At 43.9% G+C, this 23,195-nt stretch overlaps 1 protein-coding gene across 6 annotated transcripts in view; it reads right to left on the bottom strand.

The window, feature by feature from the left end:
• The window catches only part of ZNF827 (zinc finger protein 827), a 156,678-nt gene that overhangs the window by 96,913 nt on the left and 36,570 nt on the right, over nt 1-23,195 (bottom strand). For all 6 annotated transcript variants that reach the window (XM_014059333.2, XM_014059335.2, XM_014059332.2 and 3 more), the window contains exon 2: nt 15,171-16,187. In XM_014059333.2, coding sequence (XP_013914808.1) covers nt 15,171-16,187 — 1,017 coding nt within the window. The remainder of the gene's footprint in view (nt 1-15,170; nt 16,188-23,195) is intronic.

The raw sequence follows: 23,195 nt of genomic DNA, 5'->3' as shown, positions 1-23,195 counted from the left end.
GGACTGTCTGTCCTGGGAACGATCGGAGGATTGGTTATATGATCTTGGGGCAGAGGAAGAGGAGGGGGAGGAATCATTGGAACAAAAGGATTGCCTCCTGAAATAGGGGGTGGACTTGCGCTCCTGCTTTTTGGTCAGAGTGGAAAGTATCTTATGTTTGTCTTTAGATTCGATTAGGAAGGAGTCTAGGACTTCCCCAAAGAGTTTGGCTCCCTTAAAGGGGGCAGAACTGAGCTTCCACTTGTTCTTCTGGTCAGCCTGTCAGTGGCAGAGCCACATGAGGCATCTGGAGGTAACATTGGAGGCCAACGCCCTTGAGGCAAATTTTGCCACATTAAGAGAGGCGTTGGCAGAGTATTGGGCTGCAGCGATGATCTTTGTAATGTCCTGGCGGAGGTGAGTGTCCCCTGCTGGGAGCTTAGCCTGTAACTCCCGTAGCCAAATAATCGAAGCCTTGTTAAAGAACAAAGCGGAGGAAGATGCCTTAATGGCCCATGCTGCTGCTTGGTGGGACTTGTGGCAGGCCTTCTCCACCTTTTTGTCCTCTGCCTTAAGAACTTCCATCAGGTCTTCTGGGAGAACAGAATTGGAGGTGAGGCCTGCTATTGGAGCGTCCACCGAAGGTAGAGTTAAGATGTCTTCCAGTGCAGGTTCCACAGAATATAACATCTTATCCCCACCACTGGGCACGGCAAGGGAACCCGGCTGGACCCACTGTCACTGAATTACATCCATGAAAAGGCTGGGGACAGGAACCAGCTCCTGTGGTGAGGCCTGAGACTTAAACATACTTTCATTAGAATTAGCCACCGGAGGCTCAGCCGAGCCTTGGGCAGCCTGGGCCTTGATGCCCACCTGGGTAATGGCCTTGGCTTTATGCAGAATAGATTTGAAGAGTGTGGACTTGGAAGAGCCCTGAGAAAGCAGGAGAGTCCGTGGGGATATCCTCATCCTCCAACAGCTCCTGTTCCGGGTCTTCCCAGGCCGAAGCCTCACTGACTACTGAGGATTCCAAGGAAGGGTAACGTACCCTGCGGGCAGTGGTGGGTGCCTCTTTCCTGGCCTGAGTGGAGCTGGATTAGTTGAAGCCTGACCTTTTTTCTGAGGGCCCTCTGCAATACCTTGAAAGATTGCACGGGCAACGACTGCTTGCATGTGGGCGGAAAGCTCAGGCTCTTGGTCATCCCTAGACCCAGCTCTGGGAGAGGGGGGTGCCTGTCCTACGAAAGATGGAGCTGGAGCCCTCCCCCCCAATCCGGCTGCACCACTGCCCCAGGAGCCACCTCAGAAACAAAGGAAGGCGCCGAAGAACCGGGGTCTACCATGGAGATGTCAGGTGATAGATCTTGGGATTCCACTTCCTCCTCAATGACTCGCACGGGATCCCCAATAGAAGGGAGAGGAGGGGGTGGCGCTGTTGGAGTAGGAGCCTGCTGAGTGGATTGAGCTGCCTGGTGCTGGGCCTTCTCAAATTGCTTTTCGAATGCCCATTGCCGGCGTTCAGCATCCCTATCCGCTACAGAGGATGAGGGATGGTATGGATGACTGGTCTGTCTTGCCACCTTGCCCCTTCTAGGCTGCTTGCTCTTGCCAGAGATCTTGGACTGGCCAGAGTCACTGGAGGAACCTGAGATGATGGTCCTGGCTGCTCCAGGTCTGCAGGGCATGATGTCTCCGCCATCCAATTCGATGCGCAGACCTTGTCACTAAATGGGACAAGATGGAGAAAACCATCACTAAGTGAGATACAATGGACGAGCCTTCACTGAGCGGATCAGACCAATGCACGTGATGAGGACTGTTCTGCATTGGAAAGCAAATCCATCACTAAGTGAGACAAATAGGAGAAGTTGTCACTAAGTGAAACAGAAGCATATGTGATGCCTGGAGGCCTTCTGAGTCTTCAGCGAGTGAGGACAATGGAGTGTAGGGAACCTGGGAACCAATATCAGTTGCGCAGCCCCGCAGATCAGTCGAAGAGGATCAGAGATGAAAAGCAACCCCCTCTGTTCTGTTGAATGACTGTGTGGCAGCCAAAACACCAGCGCTGCCTCAATTAATGCCAATGAGAGTGGTAGCGGCCCTTCTGGAGCCCTGACGACAGCCAGCTAGCCACTCAGTGGTGATCTGCTGACGGACAGGCAGCAAAAGGCTCGATAAAAAAAGGGCGCAAAAAAGCCCTTCCAAAATGGCCACCGCACTCATGAGAGGGTGGAGGAGAAATGGCAACTGTGTGGTTGCAATGTGGCCACCAGGTTTTCCGTGGCTCAGCGCAAGTGAAAAATCAGCAAAAAATCACCTCGCATACTCCCGGCAGCCACCAAGAGCACCGCTGCCCTTCAAATGAAGAGGAAAAAATTAAAAGGACCTCCACTGCCATCCACAAGTGGCGCGGGCAGCGGAGCACCCCCCATGTCCATTCCTACCTCAGCTTGCAGCTCGCAGCTTGCAGTCATTTGTAGATCGAAGGAAACATTGGGAAGAGAAGAAATGAAGAACAAAACTCAAATGGCAAGGAAAAAGGCAAAAATTCAGAATAAAAAGGAAAAGAAAAGGAGAGTCCAAGCCTTGGATTAAAATTTAAAGCTGGAGCTCACTAAATTAGTCCCTGACTGGGCCAGACTGAGGAAAAAATCTGGTGTCACGAGGCACCAGGAGGCGTGGCCAAGGAAAAAGATTCCTCAGTCCCAGGGCAACCAGACTAATTTAACCCATTGCTGGGACTCTCCAAGCAGTGCATAGGAAAAAGTAAAATCTGGCTTAGCATCCCAATATATTACCCATCCATAAACATCTGTTGCAAAAAAAATGTTGCTAAAAGGAAGTCATGACACAAATTCCATCCTTAGGTACTTGCAGCCAGACATCTTTTGCATCAGAGTATCATATATACATTTCACTGTTGCACACCTTCATGGACACCTCGATGCACATCCATTCAATTTAAATGTTGAAATATTCCCTTTTTCCCCAGGAGATCAAGACAGCACATATGGTGTTCCCTTCTGTATTTGTTCCACACAAACATATAAGGTAGACGGAGTGAAAACAGAATGATAATTCTAAAGAGAAGAAGTTACCATACCTCATGTTGAAAGGAAACCTTAAGCTGAACTCTTAATTGCAGGGAACATCTATTAAAAGCATGGTTTTATAGTTGGCGGTCACTCTCTATTTTCTGCTCATTAAAGATCATGGATATATGAATCTTTTTTTCTAGAACTATGTTGTTTAAGTATATTTGGAGGCCCAAAGATTCTCTGGGATTTATTACTGAGTAAATTAATTTAAAGAAGCAGGGTTAATACATTTATGTATTTGATTTTAAATGCCCACTTTGGAAAGTGAGTACAGATAATTGTTGACTTTCTACCATATTTGAGTCCACAATTTCTGTTGCTAAGCAAGGCAGTTGCTAAGTGAGTTTTGCCTCATTTTATGATATTTCTTATTAAGTGAATCACTGCAGCTATTAAGTAGCACAGATGTAAGTGAATCTGGTTTTCCATTCACTTTGTCAGTCAGATGATCACAAAAGTGATCACAGGACCCTGGGACACTGTAACCATCATAAATATGTTTATGTCTGAATTTTGATCATGTGATCAGAGGGATGCTGTAATGGTCGTAAGGGTGAAAATGGTCATTGGTCACTTTTTTCAGTGCTGTTGTAACTTTGAACAATCACTAAATGAAAGGTTGTAAGTCAAGGACTACCTGTATCAAGTGATAGTAAGCCAATTAATTAGTAAGAAGAAGCGGGAAATTCCTTCACCTAAAGGAAATATATTCAAAGACTGATTTCATCATAAGAATTGTTATATATCCTAAGCAAGCATATTGTGCTTGTTAATTGAAGGTTTCTATTTAATTACCAGTGAAAATGGCCAAAAGCTATTCACTCAAAAACATTGTGCCATCGATGTTGCTGTTCAACTATGTGCAAAAATCTGCAATATTCAAACTTCTTCACTCATCAGAAAGAACGGGAAAAGTTTGTGTTTTACATATTTGGAATTGAGCCTTTTGTAGTAAGTTATCTATAATTCTGTAAACCTGAATTTATTTAACTGTTATCAAAGTGGCACCTGTAAATAAAAATGATATTTTTTAAAGCAGTGTCTCAACAGGATACACAGGGCAGAAATCTTTCAAAATCAGAATCTGTTCTTTATTTTAATATTTACAGAAGTGATATTCTCATTCATCCGGGTCATAATTATCCCGAAGGTGCTTTTTTCAAAGGGCAACTGGAGTTGTTGTTTTTCTTGAAAACATTTCACTTCTCATCCAAAAAGCTGAGACACTGTAACTACAACAATACAGTTAAGAAACTGCAACATCTAATGGCTATGAACCAGAAATACAAACCAAATAACATGAGAATCAACAAAGCGAAAACAGAAATAATCAGAAGAAAAAAGCATATCTTAAAAAATAGCAATAAAGAGAACTAGCATAAAGCACGTATCAAGTGATTGCAGTGCAGTGATTCACTTAACTGTGGCAAGAAAGGTCATAAATGGGGCAAAATTCATTTAACAACTGTCTTGCTCAAAGATATTTTGGGCTCAATCATGGTAATAAATTGGGGACTACCTGTAGTTAAGCTTGTCTTATTTCAAGCCACTGTAAGGTGTTTCAGCATGTGAAAACAGCTTACAAACTCAGAAAAAGACACAGCTTGCTTTTACAATTCAAAGAGCAATACATTGTACTCACTATATGCATTTTGAAATACCCATTTGAAAAGATTTCCACAGCCTAGTATCTTGCCAATATAAAAAACATATCATATAACCTCATAATTTCTTATTTCATAACCTTTAGACATGCCTGACTTTACAATTTAGATCTGAAAGCTTTTGAGAGCTTTACTCATGGTCTCGTAGTTCAGGTTTGATTACCCTGAAACTTGAGGTGATTTATGAAAGTGAAGAGAAAGCCTATCTACTAATGGGTATATGCTATAATAGACAACTAAAGTAGAGCCATCTATCAGCTATAAACCAAATACTTGGGTAGCTCCTTACCGACTCCATGAACAGAGCCCCACTTATGAAACACAAAAGGTATATTCTACCTGGACCTCCATATGGCAGTTTTCCTAAAAGCTCTATTTTTCCTCTAATTTTGTCATGTCTCACAGGTGACTGCAGTTCAGTGCAGGAGTACTGTACTAGTCTTACATGTAAGAGTGATTACAAAGAGAGGCTTAATGGAGGGACAGAGTATGCTGACTGGATGGCTGGTTGCAATTCATTCACATAGTGCAATCAGAGTCACAATCGTTTGCAATCAAACACACATTCAGTTAATAAACAGTTATTTAAAGAATACTCTCTCTCTCTCTCTCCCTCTTCCCCTCCCCCCTCTCTTCCGGGTGGGGAAAATGGCGAGTTGATGCATCTCGAAAGAATAGTGATGATGCTGAGGCCAAGATCAGTGACCTGGCAGCAAGCCCAGACTACCAGAGTTTTTATGGATAGAAACCAAAAAATTGCCCACATGTGCACCCTAAGGCTCCTCCTCATGAGGATTCCAACAGGAGAATCTGTCAGTGAATTGCAATAAAGGGCCAGGAACCAAGGAAAAAACTTCAAGCTCTCATTCTGAAACATCAAGCTCTCGTTCTGAAGCAGAGTCTGCCTGAAGGACACTGGATTTCACCCAAACCCTATTTCTGAGTACACATTTAGAGTTACAAAGAGAAGCTAGATCACCTGGTGAGTGTTCTAGAGCCGAGGTGGCGCAGTGGTTAAATGCAGCACTGCAGGCTACTGCTAGATCAGCAGTTCAGCGGTTCAAATCTCACCGGCTCAGGGTTGACTCAGCCTTCCATCCTTCCGAGGTGGGTAAAATGAGGACCCAGATTGTTGGGGGCAATATGCTGACTCTCTGTAAACTGCTTAGAGAGGGCTGAAAGCCCTATGAAGCGGTATATAAGTCTACTGCTATTCTTTCAATCAGGGACAATATCACAAGCAAAGGTAACAAAATAAAGATTTAAAACTAATTAAAAACAAAACCTTTTAAAGAAAAGATAGCGAAAAAGTGCATATTAATAAAAAAGATAATTGAAGAAGCAACCTCTGAAGTTCTTTACAGCAATTACAAATAGACTTAATATCACTCCACCACCTTTAGGATTACATTACGTAGTTCAGTTCTTCCCATATTTAACCATTTCAATTGGCAAATTGAGAAATCATCAATAAATCCTTCCGTTCTCCATGGATCCAGCAGGACAGCTCAGGCATGGGGTATTCTCATGCCCTGATTGGTCCAGAGACTGAGTCAATAATTCTGAAGACACGCCTCTGACTGTCCTCTTCCTTGGCCTCAGTTTAACTCAGTCTGGTCCAAGAGAGGATTATTTTTCCCTTGGCTCCACTTCTGAATTATTTCTCAGTCTTTGGATTTTAACTGGACTATTGACAGAAAATTGGATTAATTGGCTATTTTAAATAATGAAATTGGGAGCTTTTTATAGGGGCCGTATAATGCAGCCTCCTGGTCTGCGGGGATCTCCTTACCTCAAGGGAGAATTTCCTTGCCTCCTTTAACTTGGAGCCGAGGAATCCTCCGGACTAGTGGAGGTTGTGAGGCTCTTTCAAACAGATGGTCTGCCTTTTCCTACCGGCAAGATTGAACAGCGGAGTGTCGGAAACCCTGCAGCTTGATGTGCAGCCATTTTGAGAGCACTGGCAGCCCTTCCACCTCACGGCAGCCATTTTAAGCGACCGCCACGTGGAGCACTTTGCAATCAGCTTGGAGGTAAGCCGATTGCTTTGAACTTGCTGAGGAGACCGATTGCGAGGAGATAGAGATGCGGAAGGCTGCCACAGTCCTGAATCACTGTTTGGAGTACCGTAGCTGCGTAGAGGGCCGTGAATGGGAGAGTTAGACAGGGTCATGGCCAACAACAGCCCTGCAAAGGAGGCAGGTCCCTCTAGTGCCCAGAGCCAGTGCAGCCCTCTGAGGAAGGCTAAGGCCAAGAGCAAGAGAGGCAGGGCGCCTGCTGTTCAGCACCAATCCAGAGCAGTGGAGAGGGACGGAACAACGCAGGCAGAAGGCCCAGGAGAAGAGAATAGCCAGGGATGAGAGACAGTTGGCCATTGCAGCACACAGTATCAGTCCAGGTCTCCCAATAGGGGGCAGGCGGCTTCTTCTCCTCCTCCCCACCCCATGTTCCAGGAGGGAAACAGAAATTTATTTATCCCCCCTGTCTGGGAGAGATATGGGGGAGCTGCAGGGGGATCCTTTTGGCTGTTCCACAGTTACTATGGCTGATATGGTCCCACATGTCCCTTTGGCTCCCCAGGGGCCCCTAGTCCCTAGGGATGAATCTCCTCCTGGGGATTTTATGCAGGACATTCCTGAACACATGCAGCATATCATTGTGCAGGCCATATCGTGGTCCTAGAGGACAGTCATCTTCCTCCCTTGGCCCAGCAGCCAGTCGTCAGACATATCCTAAAAGAGGCTTCCAACCTGCAGCCCCCGGTGGTTCATATATTTCCCTCCTGGGATCTCCCTACAGTTCTGCAGGCCCTAGTGGGCGAACCATTTGAACCACTTAGTTCTGCCTCACTTCAGTTCCTCACACTTAAGGTGGCCTTCTTAATGGCGGTCACCTCAGCCTGGCGCATCTCAGAGCTCGGAGCACTATCTTCCTGGTCTGACCTTTGCACCTTTCATGATAACAGAGTGGTCCTATGTTTGGACACAACCTTCCTACCAAAGGTCAATTCCCTTTTCCACAGATTTCAGGAGGTGGTCCTTCCGGACGTCTGTCCGGGGCCATCTAGAGATAGGGAGGCATAAGTTAGATGTCCATAGGGCCCTAAGAATCTACCTAAAAAGGACAGATCCTTTCCGTAGATCGGAGGCTCTCTTTGTCTCTTTTCAGCCTTCCTCCTTGGGGGCTAGGGTGTCCCCGTCTACCACTGGAAGGTGGCTAAGACGAGTGATTGTCAGGGCCTATGAGGCCCACCGCCTTCCAGTTCAGTTTCTAACAGTTTTCTCCAATAAATGCATATCTATGACATTTTCCTTCAAGTTGTATATCTTAGTAACAGATTGCCTGTTACAGAGCATTATGTGTTTCAACAGCAGCATATCACCTCTTTTACAGACAATAATTCTTAAATCATAAGTTCCAATTCTTCCATATATTTTTCCAAAAACATTTTCAATTTTTTATGAGTAAAAAACACAAAATATACAAAAAACGAATAAAACCCTCCTAATACCCTGCTAAAGTGAAAGGGAACGTGGTTTTAAAAGAGCAACAAACGCTCTCTTCAGCTATGCTCGTGACATGACTTCCTGTTGACTTGAGTGCCACTACTTATGCAAATGTGGAAATAATTGCAACAGGTGGAACAGTGAACAATTTGGAAGGGGCCAGGGGCACAATCTTGTTATCTCTGAAAGCTGTTTGGGTCTTTGTGCAAGTAGCATAATGTGGACAGTTTGCATTTAAAAATTGATTTTTAATGAAAGCTATTCCAATTCTTAATGGTTATCTTATGAATCATGAAATATTCCTTTTTGTATGAGTAAAAAGTAGTCTTTCAGAAGTTCTTGAATTTTCATTAACCCTTTTTAGAATTTAGAATAATCCTGAGAGATAATGGGAATCTCATAGTACCTGGAATGCCATATGCTTTGGTTGACCTTCTTTTTCCACTATGTTTGATTATATTTTGTTTTATTTATTACTTTTAGCCTGTATAAAGTCATCTTAACAGGGTAAAAACATTACATGTATTATACATTATGGATGGTACTGTTTCATATTGTCAATATGGATTATCAGATTTCACTGCAGGATGTCAGATTTTATTACTTTCATACATGTTTTTCCAAGATTTATGCAGGATGTCCAGAAGTCTGTGGCAATCCACTTTCTTGCTAATCTTGGAAAAAAAGTTATGGTTATTAAAATGTTTGTATAGCAGACCAGACAGAAACTGGCAATGCTCAAAAATCATTTCTTTGTGTAATCAGCATACTACCTTTAAAAAATAAATTCTGGAGAAATATCTTTAAAATTTTCCCTTTTCACAATAGCACCAAATAGTATATCTAAACTTTTATGAGAACAATGTTAAACAATTAAATGTTAAACAATCTGAATCATAAGGAAGAATAAATTCATACTTTATAGAAGACATTAGAATATGTTCACCTTTTTCCATTATTTATTATTATATTATTATTCCATTTATTCATTACTTCTTACCTTCTACTTAAAAAAGGGAGTATTATTCAGAGTAAAATGAGATAAATGGATTCTATAGAGCATACTCTACAAAATTCTATTTTCCCCTTTAGTACGATGATACCATAATTCATCTTTGCCATGAACATGGTCTGTATTTCTATTTGAGACGCTGGCAGGTATCTCGTTTTTAAAGGTATATCATACACCTCACCCCTCTGAGATAAAGCCAATGATTGGCATGCCCCAGACAACTGATGGGCCCAGAGGCAGTTAAGGGATTTCCTGAAGATGTAATGGATAGTTTAGCCAACACTTAACTGCTGCTTGGAATGGGTGGGTGGCTCTTGGTTAACTGAGGAGCTCCAGGAGATGAAGCACCAAAAGAAATGCTTAATCCTCCCTGGAAGAAAATTGGGAGCTAGTCTGATCAAACATCTGGAATTATCTCATGGCAATAAGGGCACAAAAAGTCAAGTATTTCTCCACACTTAATGCATATGGGAATAGCTATCCAATAACCCTATTTAGGTTAACTCAATCCGTGCTGGAAAAGACAGGTCAGAAAATCATCTGTAGGACTATTTGCGATATATTCTGAATATCTGGCAGATAAAATTGCTTAGAGCAACTCTTAGTCACGTTCACTAACAGCTCCAACTTGTGAAGTGACCTGGGATGAGTTTGAGTTGGTAACTCTTGAGGAAGCCGACAAGAGCCCTGGTGGCACAGAGGTTAGAATGCAGTATTTCAGGCTAACTCTGCCCACAGTTTGGAGTTTGATCTTGACAGCTCAAGGTTGACTCAGCCTTCCATCATTCTGGGGTGAGCAAAATGACAACCCAGATTGTTGGGGACAATATGTCAACGCTGTAAACCGCTCAGAGTGCTGTAAAGCACTATAGAGCAATATATAAGTTTAAGTGCATCAGCACAAGAAGTATTTTATTGTACAGAGACAACGGGAAAGGAAAATAGTTAATATATCAAGATTTGCTAGTACAGGAAAATGGAGAACATAAGCGGAAATTGAGAAAATAATTGACTGCAGAGGGATTTAATTGTCAATGGTTTTCACATGCACAATTAAGAGAAATATTAATATATATTTAAAAATGCCAGATACTGTATATATCATAAAATAGAAATTTGAAAATGAATTATGTATAAATGTTGAGTACATGATTGCTAAAGAAAAAATAGGTTCAAGAGATTTTTTTAGATTTAGATTTTATTGGATATTTATAGGCCGCCCTTTTCCCTGAGGGGACTCAGGGCGGCTTACAACAATAGGGGAAGGGAGTGCAAGACAAGACATAAAAGAAAAAAAAAACGTGAATAAAAAAAAAATTAGCCATAAAACACAACATTCACTCAACATTCGGGCGGGGTGAGAATAAATCCTATCCCCAGGCCTGACGGGATAGCCAGATCTTGAGGGCTGTGCGGAAGGCCTGGACTGTACCCTCAATGTGGTGAGGGTACGGATCTCCACGGGGAGGTTGTTCCATAGCGTCGGAGCTGCAACTGAGAAGGCTCTCCTCCGTGTAGTCGCCAGTCGGCACTGACTGGCGGATGGAATTCGGAGGAGGCCTACCCTGTGCGATCTGATGGGACGCGGGGAGGTAATTGGCAGAAGGCGGTCTCTCAGATAGCCAGATCCACTACCATGGAGCGCTTTATAGGTGGTAACTAGGACCTTGAAGTGCACCCGACGATCAACAGGTAGCCAGCGCAGCTCACGGAGGATCGGTGTTATATGGGCGAACCGTGGTGCGCCCATGATCACTTGCGCGGCCGCGTTCTGGACTAGCTGAAGTCGCCGGATGCTCTTCAAGGGCAGCCCCATGTAGAGCACATTGCAGTATTCCAGCCTAGAGATCACAAGGGCTCGAGTGACTGTTGTGAGAGCCTCCCGGTTCAGGTAGGGCCGCAACTGGCGCACCAGGCGAACCTGGGTAAATGCCCCCCTGGTCACAGCTGACAAGTGATGGTCGAAACTCAGCTGTGGGTCCAGGAGGACTCCCAAGTTGCGGACCCTGTCTGAGGGGTATAAATTTTGCCCCCCCCAGCCTGATTGATGGAACATTAGCCGAATTTTTGGGAGGAAAACACAACAGCCACTCGGTCTTTTCCGGGTTGAGCACCAGTTTGTTAGCTCTCATCCAGTCTTTAACAGCCTCAAGGCCCCGGTTCATCACGTCCACCGCCTCATTGAGTTGGCACGGGGCGGACAGATACAACTGTGTATCGTCCGCATATTGGTGGTACTTAATCCCGTGCCTCCGAATGATCTCGCCCAGCGGTTTCATGTATATGTTGAATAGCAGGGGGGACAGAACCGAGCCCTGCGGCACCCCATACGTTAGGGGCCTCGGGGACGATCTCTCCCTCCCCACCAACACCGACTGCGACCTGTCCGAGAGGTAGGAGGAGAACCACTGTAAAACAGTGCCGCCCACCCCCACCTCCCGCAGTCGTCGCAGAAGGATACCATGGTCGATGGTATCGAAAGCCACTGAGAGGTCAAGGAGAACCAGGATGGACGCATAGCCTCCATCTCTGGCTCTCCAGAGATCAGCGGTCAATGCGACCAAAGCGGTTTCAGTGCTGTAACCGGGCCTGAAGCCAGACTGGAAGGGGTCAAGATAGTTAGCTTCCTCCAAGGTACGCTGAAGCTGTAAGGCCACCACCTTCTCAACAACCTTCCCCACAAAGGGGAGGTTGGAGACTGGACGGTAGTTATTAAGAACTGCTGGATCCAAGGACGGTTTCTTCAGGAGGGGCCTCACCACCGCCACCTTAAGCGCGGTGGGGAGGTATCCCTCCCGAAGAGAGGCGGTAACAACCGCCTGGATCCAGCCTCGTGTCACCTCTCTGCTGTTGGCAATCAGCCAAGAGGGACACGGGTCCAGTGTACAGGTGGAGGAACTCACAGCTCGCATAGCCTTGTCCACATCCCCAGAGGCAACATCCTGAAACTCAACCCAGAGATGGTCTGCCAAGTCATTCCCTTGTGTCTCGGCTGGATCTGCGAAAGTGGAGTCCAGTTCCGATCGAAACCGAGCAACTTTGTCCGCCAAGAACTGACCATACTCCTCAGCCTTACCCTGCAGGGGGTTCCCCGTCTCCCTCCTATTTAGGAGGGAGCGGGTTATCCTAAACAGGGTGGCTGGGCGGGACTCGGCGGACGCTACCAAGGAGGCAATGTGTGATCTTTTGGCAGTTCTCAATGCCCGAATATACTCCTTGGTGCAAGCTGTCAACAGTGCTCGGTTCGATACGGACCTATCGGACCTCCACAGATGCTCTAGGCGTCTCCTCCGGCGCTTTATCTCGCGGAGCTTCTCGGTGAACCAAGGGGGTCTCCGCGAGCCGCTGACCCGGAGGGGCCGTAGTGGCGCAATTCGGTCCAGAGACTCTGATGCTGCCGAGTGCCAGGCCGCAGCAAGAGTCTCCGCCGAACTGTGGGCGAGAGCATCTGGAATGACCCCAAGCTCCGTCTGGAACCTAACAGGGTCCATCAGTCGCCTGGGGCGGAACCACCTTGTCGGTTCCTCCTCCCCACGGTGGGGGTTTGGCCTCCGGAAGTCTAGCCTCAGTAGGTAGTGGTCTGACCACGACAGGGGAATGATCTCATTTCCCCTCAGACCAAGATCATAACTCCACTGCTCCGAGAGGAATACGAGGTCGAGTGTGTGCCCCGCTGAGTGGGTAGGGCCTCGAATTACCTGGGTCAGGCCCATGGCTGTCATGGAAGCCATGAACTCCTGCGCTCCATCAGAGTATTCACCGAGCGAAGGCAGATTGAAGTCCCCCAGAACCATTAGTCTAGGGAACTCAATTGCTAGCTCGGCTACTGACTCGAGGAGCGCGGGGAGGGCTGCTGCAACGCAGTTGGGAGGCAGGTACGTTAGCAGCAAACCCGCTTGACCCTTGAGGTCCAACTTCACTAGTAGGGACTCACACCCGGCAAGCTCCGGAGCAGGGATCCTACGAGGAGCTAAAGACTCCCGGACTACAATAGCCACACCGCCACCCCTTCCCTGGGCTCTCGGCTGATGAAGCACCTGAAACCCGTCTGGGCACATCTCTACAAGGGGGACTCCTCCCTCCGTGCCCAGCCATGTCTCAGTAATACATGCCAGGTCTGCCCCCTCGTCTACAATCAAGTCCCGGACAAGGGGAGCCTTATAAATAACAGACCTGGCATTTAGCGACAGCAGCCTGAGACCAGGGTCCTGATTGCTCATGCCATCTGACCTTGGAGTGGGACTCATAGGGCCGGAAGGAGGGATCTCTGCGATATAGCGAACCCTCCTTCCCCGGTAATGGCCAGCCGTAAAGTCCCCGCCGTATCTGCCTCTCCCTGTTATGACCGCAATGCTCCGACTCTCTCCCGTGGGTATAATTCCCCCAACCACCCCAATGGCCCCCGCTTGCCCCGCCAGGTCCTCCGAATCAGGCATACTCAAACACTCACACAAACAGTCCCCACAATATAGTTAAAACACAAAAAGAATACAGCAATAATAATACTAAAAGTGGGTCTTTCATACTAACACATTCAATCCCACGCACTCAACATACCCGCTTAAAATTGCGCAACACAGAGTTTAAAATTAAAAGAGTGTATGACAACATGGGGAAGAACTTTGGTTTTAACAAGAGAGGAAGTGGTTAAAAAGTTTAGAATTAATATTGTCCTATAATTTAAAAGAGAATTGTTATAGAATGATGAACCAGAGATACAGGTCATCGGAGAAATTTTCCCAGATGTATAAAGGAACTAATTATTTTGGAAATATGAAACATGAAGGGACATTTTATCATGCATGGTGGACATGTGAAAAAGCAAAAAAAAAGTACTGGAAACAAATGCATACAATGATGCAATAAATTTATAAAAATTAGTATCATATGAAACCATATTTTTAAATTAGGATTTATGGGCAGACAATTAGAAAGAACTCGTGGAAAACTGGCTTTACATACATGCTCCTATATGTACAAAGATGGGAGAATACAGAAGTTCCCACAATGGAGAAGTGGACTGTTAGATTAGGAACAAAACAATAAGTATTTTATAAAAGACTAGAAATTTTTTTGTGGACATTTTCGCTGAAAATGGAAAGAAAATGAGCTGATTATTTCTGGATTTAAAATGCATTGAATGCGGGGGGGGTGTACATAATGTAGTTCTAATGGAGGGGGAATGATAGAATGTTTATTTCTAACTGCTGTAAAGATGATCAGAAGCTACTCCTTTTTCTTTTTTATCTCTCTCTGGTTTTCAGCATTTTTTCTTTTATCTTTACCTGTTTACCTTTTATTTATGTAAAAACCTTTCAATGAAATTTATAAAAAAGAAAGCCTTTGTACAACATCATTTTTGTAGCAGTTATGCCCTTTCTGGATTGAAAGGCTGCTTAGGCAGTTGATACACTACATAGCGGTACTTGAAGCTCACTTGGAAAATTCAAATGGTCAAAAATGCAGTGTGGCAGACAATGATGGGCATGGCCTAGTATGTTTGCAAGCTTCATGAGTGGCAAGCATGGTTTTAGGCACAATGCTTTGTAGAAAACCATGTAAGTGTGAGAAAGTAAAGCAGAAATAGCATGCTGTTAGGGCAAAACAATCTGATAAATCGTCTCTTTGTGATGAAAATATTTTAAAACATAATATTCTGTACTGTAAAACATAAAAAGTTATTTGAATTCACCTATTAAATTTCATACAGGATTTTCCTGATACGTTTTTTGTCCATAATACAAAAAATATTTGAAACAATAATTCCCTTTCAGGCATCAAGATGCTGGAGTGTTTGTTGTGAATACAGTATTTTTGCTGTTTTCTGTTTAATTATATTTTCTGTATAATGTAAATGAAACAGAGATGAAGAAGTATAGAGAACTTAGAGCAAAATGAGAACTCCTACCTGAATTTGTGGTTTTAGAAGCTCTTCCTTTAGGGGCTGGGAGTAACAATAGTTCCAAAGACTGTGGTGGAATTAATTTCTCTTGCTTCATGTCTGAAAGCTGCAGGGGATCTTCTACAATCAGTGACTTTTTCTTTTCAGCCAAAAGGCTGCCTGCAGCTCTTGCAGCCACCTCCTTGAGTAGAGCTGCTGAAGAAGTCATTGAGGTGAGAGAAAGGAAAGAATTTGCGGGAGGTGAATGGTCCTGCCCAGGAGTCATGCTTCTTTCACTGACCTTCTTTGATAATGCAGCTAAGGTGGAGCTTGCTGATTGAGAACTAAATGGTGAAGGGAAGGTTTCAAACCTTATTGTTGGATCTTCAGTCCGAGAAAGAGACTTGTCTTGAAGGACTGCATTGGCAGCGGCTTTCAATTTTAGGATTGCTGAATCTGGAGACAAGCTGCAAGAGGGCATTGAGTTAGGCAACCATTTGCCTTGATTCCATATGAAACCTGTGTTTGGGCCATACTGATCGTTTTGTTCCTGTTTTTCAGCTAGCTTTCTTGCAAGGACACTTAGCTGCTGGGCATGATGTGTAGCTGGAGAAAAAGAGATATTTGAGCCAAGATTTACTGGGGACTCAACCCGGCCATTAACTGTGATAGTAGTGTCTAGCTTGAGAGAACCAGCCTCCAGCAGACGTCTCAAATTACTACTCAATGGCTTGTTTGACCCAGGATTATCATCATCACAGATAGAAGAAGATACGCTAGAAGAGAGATGTTCCCTGTTCTGTAATACATCTCTTATGGCCTCATTCTCAACAGCCACCAATTCCAATGTGTTGCTACTAGGAGTTCCGCTCCCCAAAGAAGTGTCTGGAGATGTGGATTGTTCTTGGATCCTGTCCTCAAAGGATAATTTGAAGTTCTCCTGGACTTCTCCATAAGATGCTTCTGATGGGGTTTCTGAAGAGTTCCCAAACCAATGCTCTTCCTCACTAAGTTCCTCTTCGGCTTCTTCCTGTCTAGTACCATCTGTGAAGAACCAAGGTATATATATATATTTCATTTTAAATTCTATCCATGTTATGTAAACAATAAACTAATTGACTCAAATATACCACTAATGACATAGTAACTAAGTAAATATTAAATTTATCAATAAATGTTAGTTTAATTTTAGTAACGCATCACAACATGGTAGTTCTATGGTAATAAAATGTGTAACATGAAGTATAAACAAACAGAATTCTTATCAACTAACTTCAGAATATTCTTGTCCGGGACTTCACAATAAGCAGGAATAAAACTTGATATTCTAGAAACTTAACCCAATATTAAGAAATCTGGTATAAGAGAAGCCTTATATATATGACATAGTTAAAGAAGTTTTTTTTTATTGTAAACAAAAAGCAATATACATATAATTTACATGCTACAGAAAACAGAAATTGTTATAGATCATGCACACACACACACACACACACACTTTGTTCCTGGTTTAAATTCTAAGTTTTTTCCTCCCATTTATTCTACTTAATGGATCTTTTGCTGTTTTCTTGATCTTGACAGCGAAGAGACATTTGCTTCCAAAGTATAATGAGCTCTACATAGCCAGGTTCATCTGGATTTGTTTTGATGAACTATAGTAGCCCAAATAATCCAGCACAGGTATGTCAAAGCCTTTAATTTATAGTAGAGACTGTAATCACAAAGCCACTGAAAAATTACCTGAATGCTCCAGTATTAACAGCAAGATTCTCAGAATCAATGAGCAAACTTTCCAAACACACTATTAAAACTCACCCAAAATTTATGAAAATTGGTCATAAATTACATGAAGACTGATGGTACAAATCCATACAACATTGCTGGCTGTTTATTTCTTTGTTCAATTTATGTAGCCAACGACTTCACATATTCAACTCTCACTGTTCAAGTAATAAGAATAAAAATCAGCTAAACATTTATCTCCTTGAGTTAAAATGTTAACTTCCTTCAGTCAAATAAGGTGAAGAAGATAATTATTCTTAATTATTATAGAGTTTAAAGCCAATAATCAAGGACAAATATATGGGAAACTATCCTTATTAATAAAAATGATATAAACACTGGAAGGAGGAAGGAAGAAGATGGGGAAATGAAGCCTTTCTGTAAACTCTTAATCAATAAATACTTTTAGGTATGCTATCTCTATATTTGATATCAAATTGTGATTTTTCATGGGGCTCTGATTTTCAGGAATGAGAACAAATGGGGGTGGGTGGGTGTTGCACTTTCCTCTTTGCTTTTTTTTTTTTTTTTTGCCAAGCAAGACTATTGTGGAACAGATTGCATGGATATTTGAAGCCTTGCCGGCTGTGGACTTTGTGTTACAAAGAAGCAAAGGTTTCATTATCCTAATGAATATGTGGATTATTCATTTGAACCCAATACATTCTTCTATTGATGGTCTGGAAGGAAAGAGGCTTTGGACGGCATTACATTGTCAGATTCTTCATAATAAAAAATGTAAGCCTTTTGTGGCTCAATGCAAGTTTTCTCAGACAGATGATGAAAGTCAGTTCTCAGCTTCATGGATTCAACTTCTCAAATCTGTGGTATATACATGTGAATGGGGATGATGGAGGAAACACAGTAAGAAGAACAGTGACATCTTCTTTAACCCTCTTGTACTCTTATCACAACTTAAGTCTCCCATCTATAGCCAAACAGATCTAGAAATCCTCAAAGGTCCTGATAAATGAATCCCATATTTCACCTGACAATTCCTCTTTTAAATGGTCTCTTAAGGTTCTTTCATTATAGTTGAATCCTGAGTTAACAGCATAAAGTCAGTGGTATTCTCTCACCTGGCACTTACTCTGTCAGAGATGATAGTTTTCACAACTGGGAGCCTCTTGTTTGATTGCATCATTAAAGTTAGCCCTTATCAGTGTCATAAAATTGATGTAGTTGTCCAAGCTTATGTTGTTCTGCACTAAAATGGGAGGTGCCAATTTTGCAACTATGGCTATTTTTTGACTTTCATTATTAGACTAATTGCATATAACATCTGCGACTGATTCATGGAAAAATCTTGACGTTTATAGAAATCTATAGAAAGGTAGCAAATTTGTCAGAATTCCCACCATATTTATCAGGTAGCAGAAGATGAGCACACAGCATCAGAAAGTTGCTGTTCCAGCAGCTGACTAATCTTGGGCCAAAACTGGTAAAGGGGCCGCTGATTATAGTAGACTCTGCCCTACTTGCTGATCTACCTGGTCTATCTTGATCCAGGCAGCTGAACATACTGGCCCATCTGGTCCACTTGCTGAAAACCTGGTCCTGATAAGGCACAGGTGATTTGATGTATACTTAATGGGTTTCAAAGGGATCTGTAATCATTATTAAAGCTATTGAAGTATTGGATTTCTTCCATTAGTACTATGAGTAGGAACAGGCAGATCTTGCTATCAGATTTCACACTAGACATACACATAAATCTTGATAATGAATACAATCAACTCTGTACAGTATTTAGTTTGGAGTTTGGAGTTTATTCAATTTGTAGGCCGCCCTATTCCCCGAAGGGACTCAGGGCGGCTGAACAAAAGCCAAGGGAGGGGAAATTACAAAAAGTAAGACAAAAACAATCAGACAATACGAACAATTTAAAAGCACAACAGACACAGCAAATTCGAGTAGGGGGGGGGGACTCAACCCCAGGCTTGCTGGGACAGCCAGGTCTTCACGGCCGTCTGGAAGGCCCAAGGGGTGGAGAGGGTCCGAATCTCCAGGGGGAGCTCATTCCAAAGAGCCGGAGCAGCCACAGAGAAGGCCCTCCTCCGAGTAGTCGCCAGCCGACATTGGCTGGCAGATGGAATACGGAGGAGGCCTAATCTGTGGGATCGAATGGGTCTGTGGGAGGTAATTGGCAGAAGGCGGTCTCTCAAGTACCCAGGTCCAATACCATGTAGGGCTTTATAAATAATAACTAGGACCCTGAAGCGTATCCGGAGACCAATAGGTAGCCAGTGCAGCTCGCGGAGGATAGGTGTAACGTAGGTGTACCGAGTTGCACCCACAATCGCTCGCGCTGCTGCATTCTGGACCAGCTGGAGTTTCCGAACGCTCTTCAAGGGCTGCCCCATGTAGAGCGCATTGCAGTAGTCCAGTTTTGAGGTCACGAGGGCATGAGTGACTGTTGTAAGATCCTCCCGGTTCAGGTAGGGACACAATTGGTGCACCAGGCGGACCTGGGCAAACGCCCCCCTGGTCACAGCCGACAACTGATGAACTAAAGTCAGCTGTGGGTCCAGGAGGACTCCCAAATTGCGCACCATGTCTGAGGGGGCGTATAATTTCACCCCCCAGCCTGAGAGATGGAATACTAAGCCAATTTGTGGGAGGAAAAAACACAAGCCACTCGGTCTTGTCAGGATTGAGAGCCAGTCTGTTCACCCCCATCCAGACCCTCACATCCTCCAGGCCCTGGTACATCACGTCAACTGCTTCACTGAGTTGGCACGGGGCGGACAGATACAATTGAGTATCTTCCGCGTATTGGTGGTATCCTATCCCGTGCCGTCGGATGATCTCTCCCAGCGGCTTCATGTAAATGTTGAACAGGAGGGGGGACAGGACCGACCCCTGCGGCACCCCATAATTAAGGGACCTAGGGGTTGACCTCTGTCCTCCAACCAACACCGACTGCGACCTGCCTGAGAGGTAGGAGGAGAACCACCGAAGAATGGTGCCTCCCACCCCCACCTCTTGCAACTGCCGCAGCAGGATACCATGGTCGATGGTATTGAAGGCCGCTGAGAGGTCCAGGAGAACCAGAACGGAGGCACGGCCCCCGTCTCTGGCTCTCCAGAGATCATCGGTCAGTGCGACCAAAGCAGTTTCCGTGCTGTAGCCAGGCCTGAAACCAGATTGGAAGGCATCTAGATAATCGGTTTCCTCCAAGGACCGACGGAGCTGAGAGGCCACCACTTTCTCAACAACCTTCCCAACAAAGGGGAGGTTGGAGACTGGACTGGTTTATTCAAAACGGCTGGATCCAAGGACGGTCTCTTCAGTAGGGGTCTCACCACCGCCTCCTTTAAGGGGGGGGGGGAAGACCTCTCCCGGAGAGATGCGGTCACAATCGCCTGGATCCAGCCCCATGTCACCTCCCTGCTGTTCGCGACCAGCCAGGAGGGACACGGGTCCAGTACACAAGTGGAGGCACTCACTGCTCCGATGGCCTTGTCCACTTCCTCAGGGGTAACAGACTGAAAATCAATCCAACGATGGTGCTCAAGACCCTCCCTCGGTACCTCGGCTGGCTCTGCGCAATTGGAGTCCAGGTTTGCCCGAAGCCGAGCCACTTTATCCGCGAGGAATTGACCGAACTCCTCAGCCTTACCTTGCAAGGTATTTGCTTATAGTAGAAGCTTCCAAATATGACATGGCAGACAAAAAAAGTACATGTATAGATCTGACTTTCACACAATACAGAAATCAATCTGTTTCTCTCTCCATCCTACACATCCACCTTTCCACCCACTCACCTAATTCATTCATCCAACCTTCCTATAACATTCACACACTCTCATAACACCCGGTTCTCTGATTACGTACAACGCTTAATGTCTCAGAACTTTGGGAACTTTTGCATATACTTCCCTCTTGCTTTTATAACTGTATAACTGTTTTTTTTTTACTCAATTTACCTTTTTATTCTTTGTTCATACAGTCAATGTTTCCTTAATGTTAGATGCCAAATTTAAGCTCTTTTTCAATCTCATTAATGCCTTGTGTATAGCTTTCCAGGCACAATTCCTATGTGGATTTTTGGATAGGAAAATATAGGCAACATATCACTCTACTTTGAAACTAACTTCCACACTGCTTAGTCCAGTTGCAGAACAACTAAATCTGCAGCTAATTGAACCCATGGCAATATTCTTTTTTATATTTAGAAAAAAAGTCTTACATTTCCAACTAAAGAGTATCTTTTCACAGATTTGTTTTCTGAAGTATTGAAAAATCCATAAATGCACATATAGAGGCTCTAGAACAACTTGCCATGGCCAACTTACTGTAGGACAATTCACCGCAGCCAACTCTCCACGGGACAACTCGCCGGAGGACAATTCAATGCTGTATTAATCATTTCCTTCAGTTGCTTTTACAATTGGTGACCATGTTTTCATCAAAATAATTGTAACTTTATTTAATTATTACGGGCCACAGTTCTGTTGAAATTAATTTAAGTTTGTATTTGTTGAGTTGTCCTTCGGATAGTTGTCCCGCAACAAGTCGGTTACGGCAAGTTGTCCTGCAGAGAGTTGGCCGTGGAACCTGGTCATAGCAAGTTGCCCCATTCCACATAAAAAAGAGATTAACTTATTCATCTCAACATTTTTCAAATTCTACCTAGAAATTTTAAATAGCCCTTTATGTCACTTATCTTTGAAATATTAATGATAATAATGATAATGATAACATGCTTCTATAACTACTTTTTCGTACTACTAGCAACTCTAACATACCTTTTGAGATGTTTCTGGCAGTGTTTTAAGAGTGACCCAATGCATCAGCGGTGGGTTTCTACCAGTTTGCACCTATTCAGTAGAACCGGTTCGTCAAATCTACCGAACCGGTTAGAAGAGGTTCCACCAGTGGACCCAGAAAGCAGGCCACACCTACAGAAGAGGTTCCAAAAAATTTTGAAACCCACCACTGCAATGCATATAAAAAGGTTATATAATGTATTAATAGAAATGGATTCAGAAACAGAATTAGTCAAAGACTGTATGATAAAGTGGGCACAAAATTTTGATGAACCAATAATGTTGGATACATGGGAAAAGATATGGGTAAGAAATGTAAAATTCACACAAGCCCAAAATTTGAGAGAGAACTTTTTATAAGATTTTTATAGATGGCACTTAGATCCTAAAAAACTGGCTTACATATATCCGAATTTACAACCTAAATGCTGGAGATGTGATTGTGTTGATGCTACATATTACCATATATGGTGGACTTGTAAAAAGGTTAAAGCATTTTGGATAAAAATATGGCGGATTATGCAAAATGTTCTTTAAAAAAGGATAAAGTTTACCCCTCAGTTATTTCTGTTAGATATAACTACTGATTGTACTGTTATAGAGACTCAATAACAGCAGCAAGGTGGCACAATACTGGAAGAAGGAAGATTTGCCTACTATTCAAGAATGGACATTAAAAGTAACAAACTTAGCAGAGATGGCTAAAATATCAGCATAATCTCAAGGACCACTCAAATGAGAAATATAAACTTGAGTGGAGAAGATGGATTGACTATATTCAAAATAAATACGGGACTAAGAAATTCCAGATAGTTTATGACTGAAAAAGCGAGGAATGATATCTGTTTAGAGTTCGCCTAACAAAAGAGGAGTTAAAGCTCAAATGAAAGATGATACTAACTTTCTTTAAGTTTATTTTAGAACATCTTTGTTAAAGATTTATACCCTGTATTTGTTCTGGGAAGTCGGGGGGGGGGGAGGTTGGGTTTGGGTGGGGAGAGTGGGGGAGGGGAGGTAAATATTTGTAAAAGCCTTTTTTTTAAATTTTCAATTTAAAAAAAAGAGTGACCCAAGGTCAGTGATGGTGAACCCAAAGCACGTGTGTGTCCGGCCAGGCGAGGCGCTGCCTGTCAGCTGGCCAGCGCGCATGTGCACGCTGGCCAGCTGAGTTCACCCTTTTTAAAACCATTTTTCACCCTCCTCAGGCTCTATAGGCTTTATAGGAGCCTGGGGAGGGCGAAAAGAGCCTCCCCCGCCCCCCGGAGGCCCTCCAGAGGCTTCATGAGCTTCTGCGAAGCCTCCAGAGCGCAAAAAACTGGCCCTACAGGCAAACCGGAAGTTCGGGAATGGAACTCGGAACTCGGAGGGTAAAACGACCCTCGGAGGGTCATTTTACTGCTCCGGAGGCTTCAGGGAAGCCTCCTGAAGGTCCCTGAAGCCTCTGAAGAGCGTCCAGGGGAGGCTGTTTTCGCCCTCCCCAGGCTCCTATAAAGCCTCT

This window comes from Thamnophis sirtalis, unplaced genomic scaffold (assembly GCF_051295495.1).
Source record: "Thamnophis sirtalis isolate CommonGarterSnake01/CBP01778 unplaced genomic scaffold, rThaSir2_p1.2 scaffold_10, whole genome shotgun sequence".
In the NCBI taxonomy this organism is placed as follows: Eukaryota; Metazoa; Chordata; class Lepidosauria; order Squamata; family Natricidae; genus Thamnophis; species Thamnophis sirtalis.
Note: the sequence above shows the minus strand (reverse complement) of the source record. Positions and strands in the feature narration are given on the sequence as shown.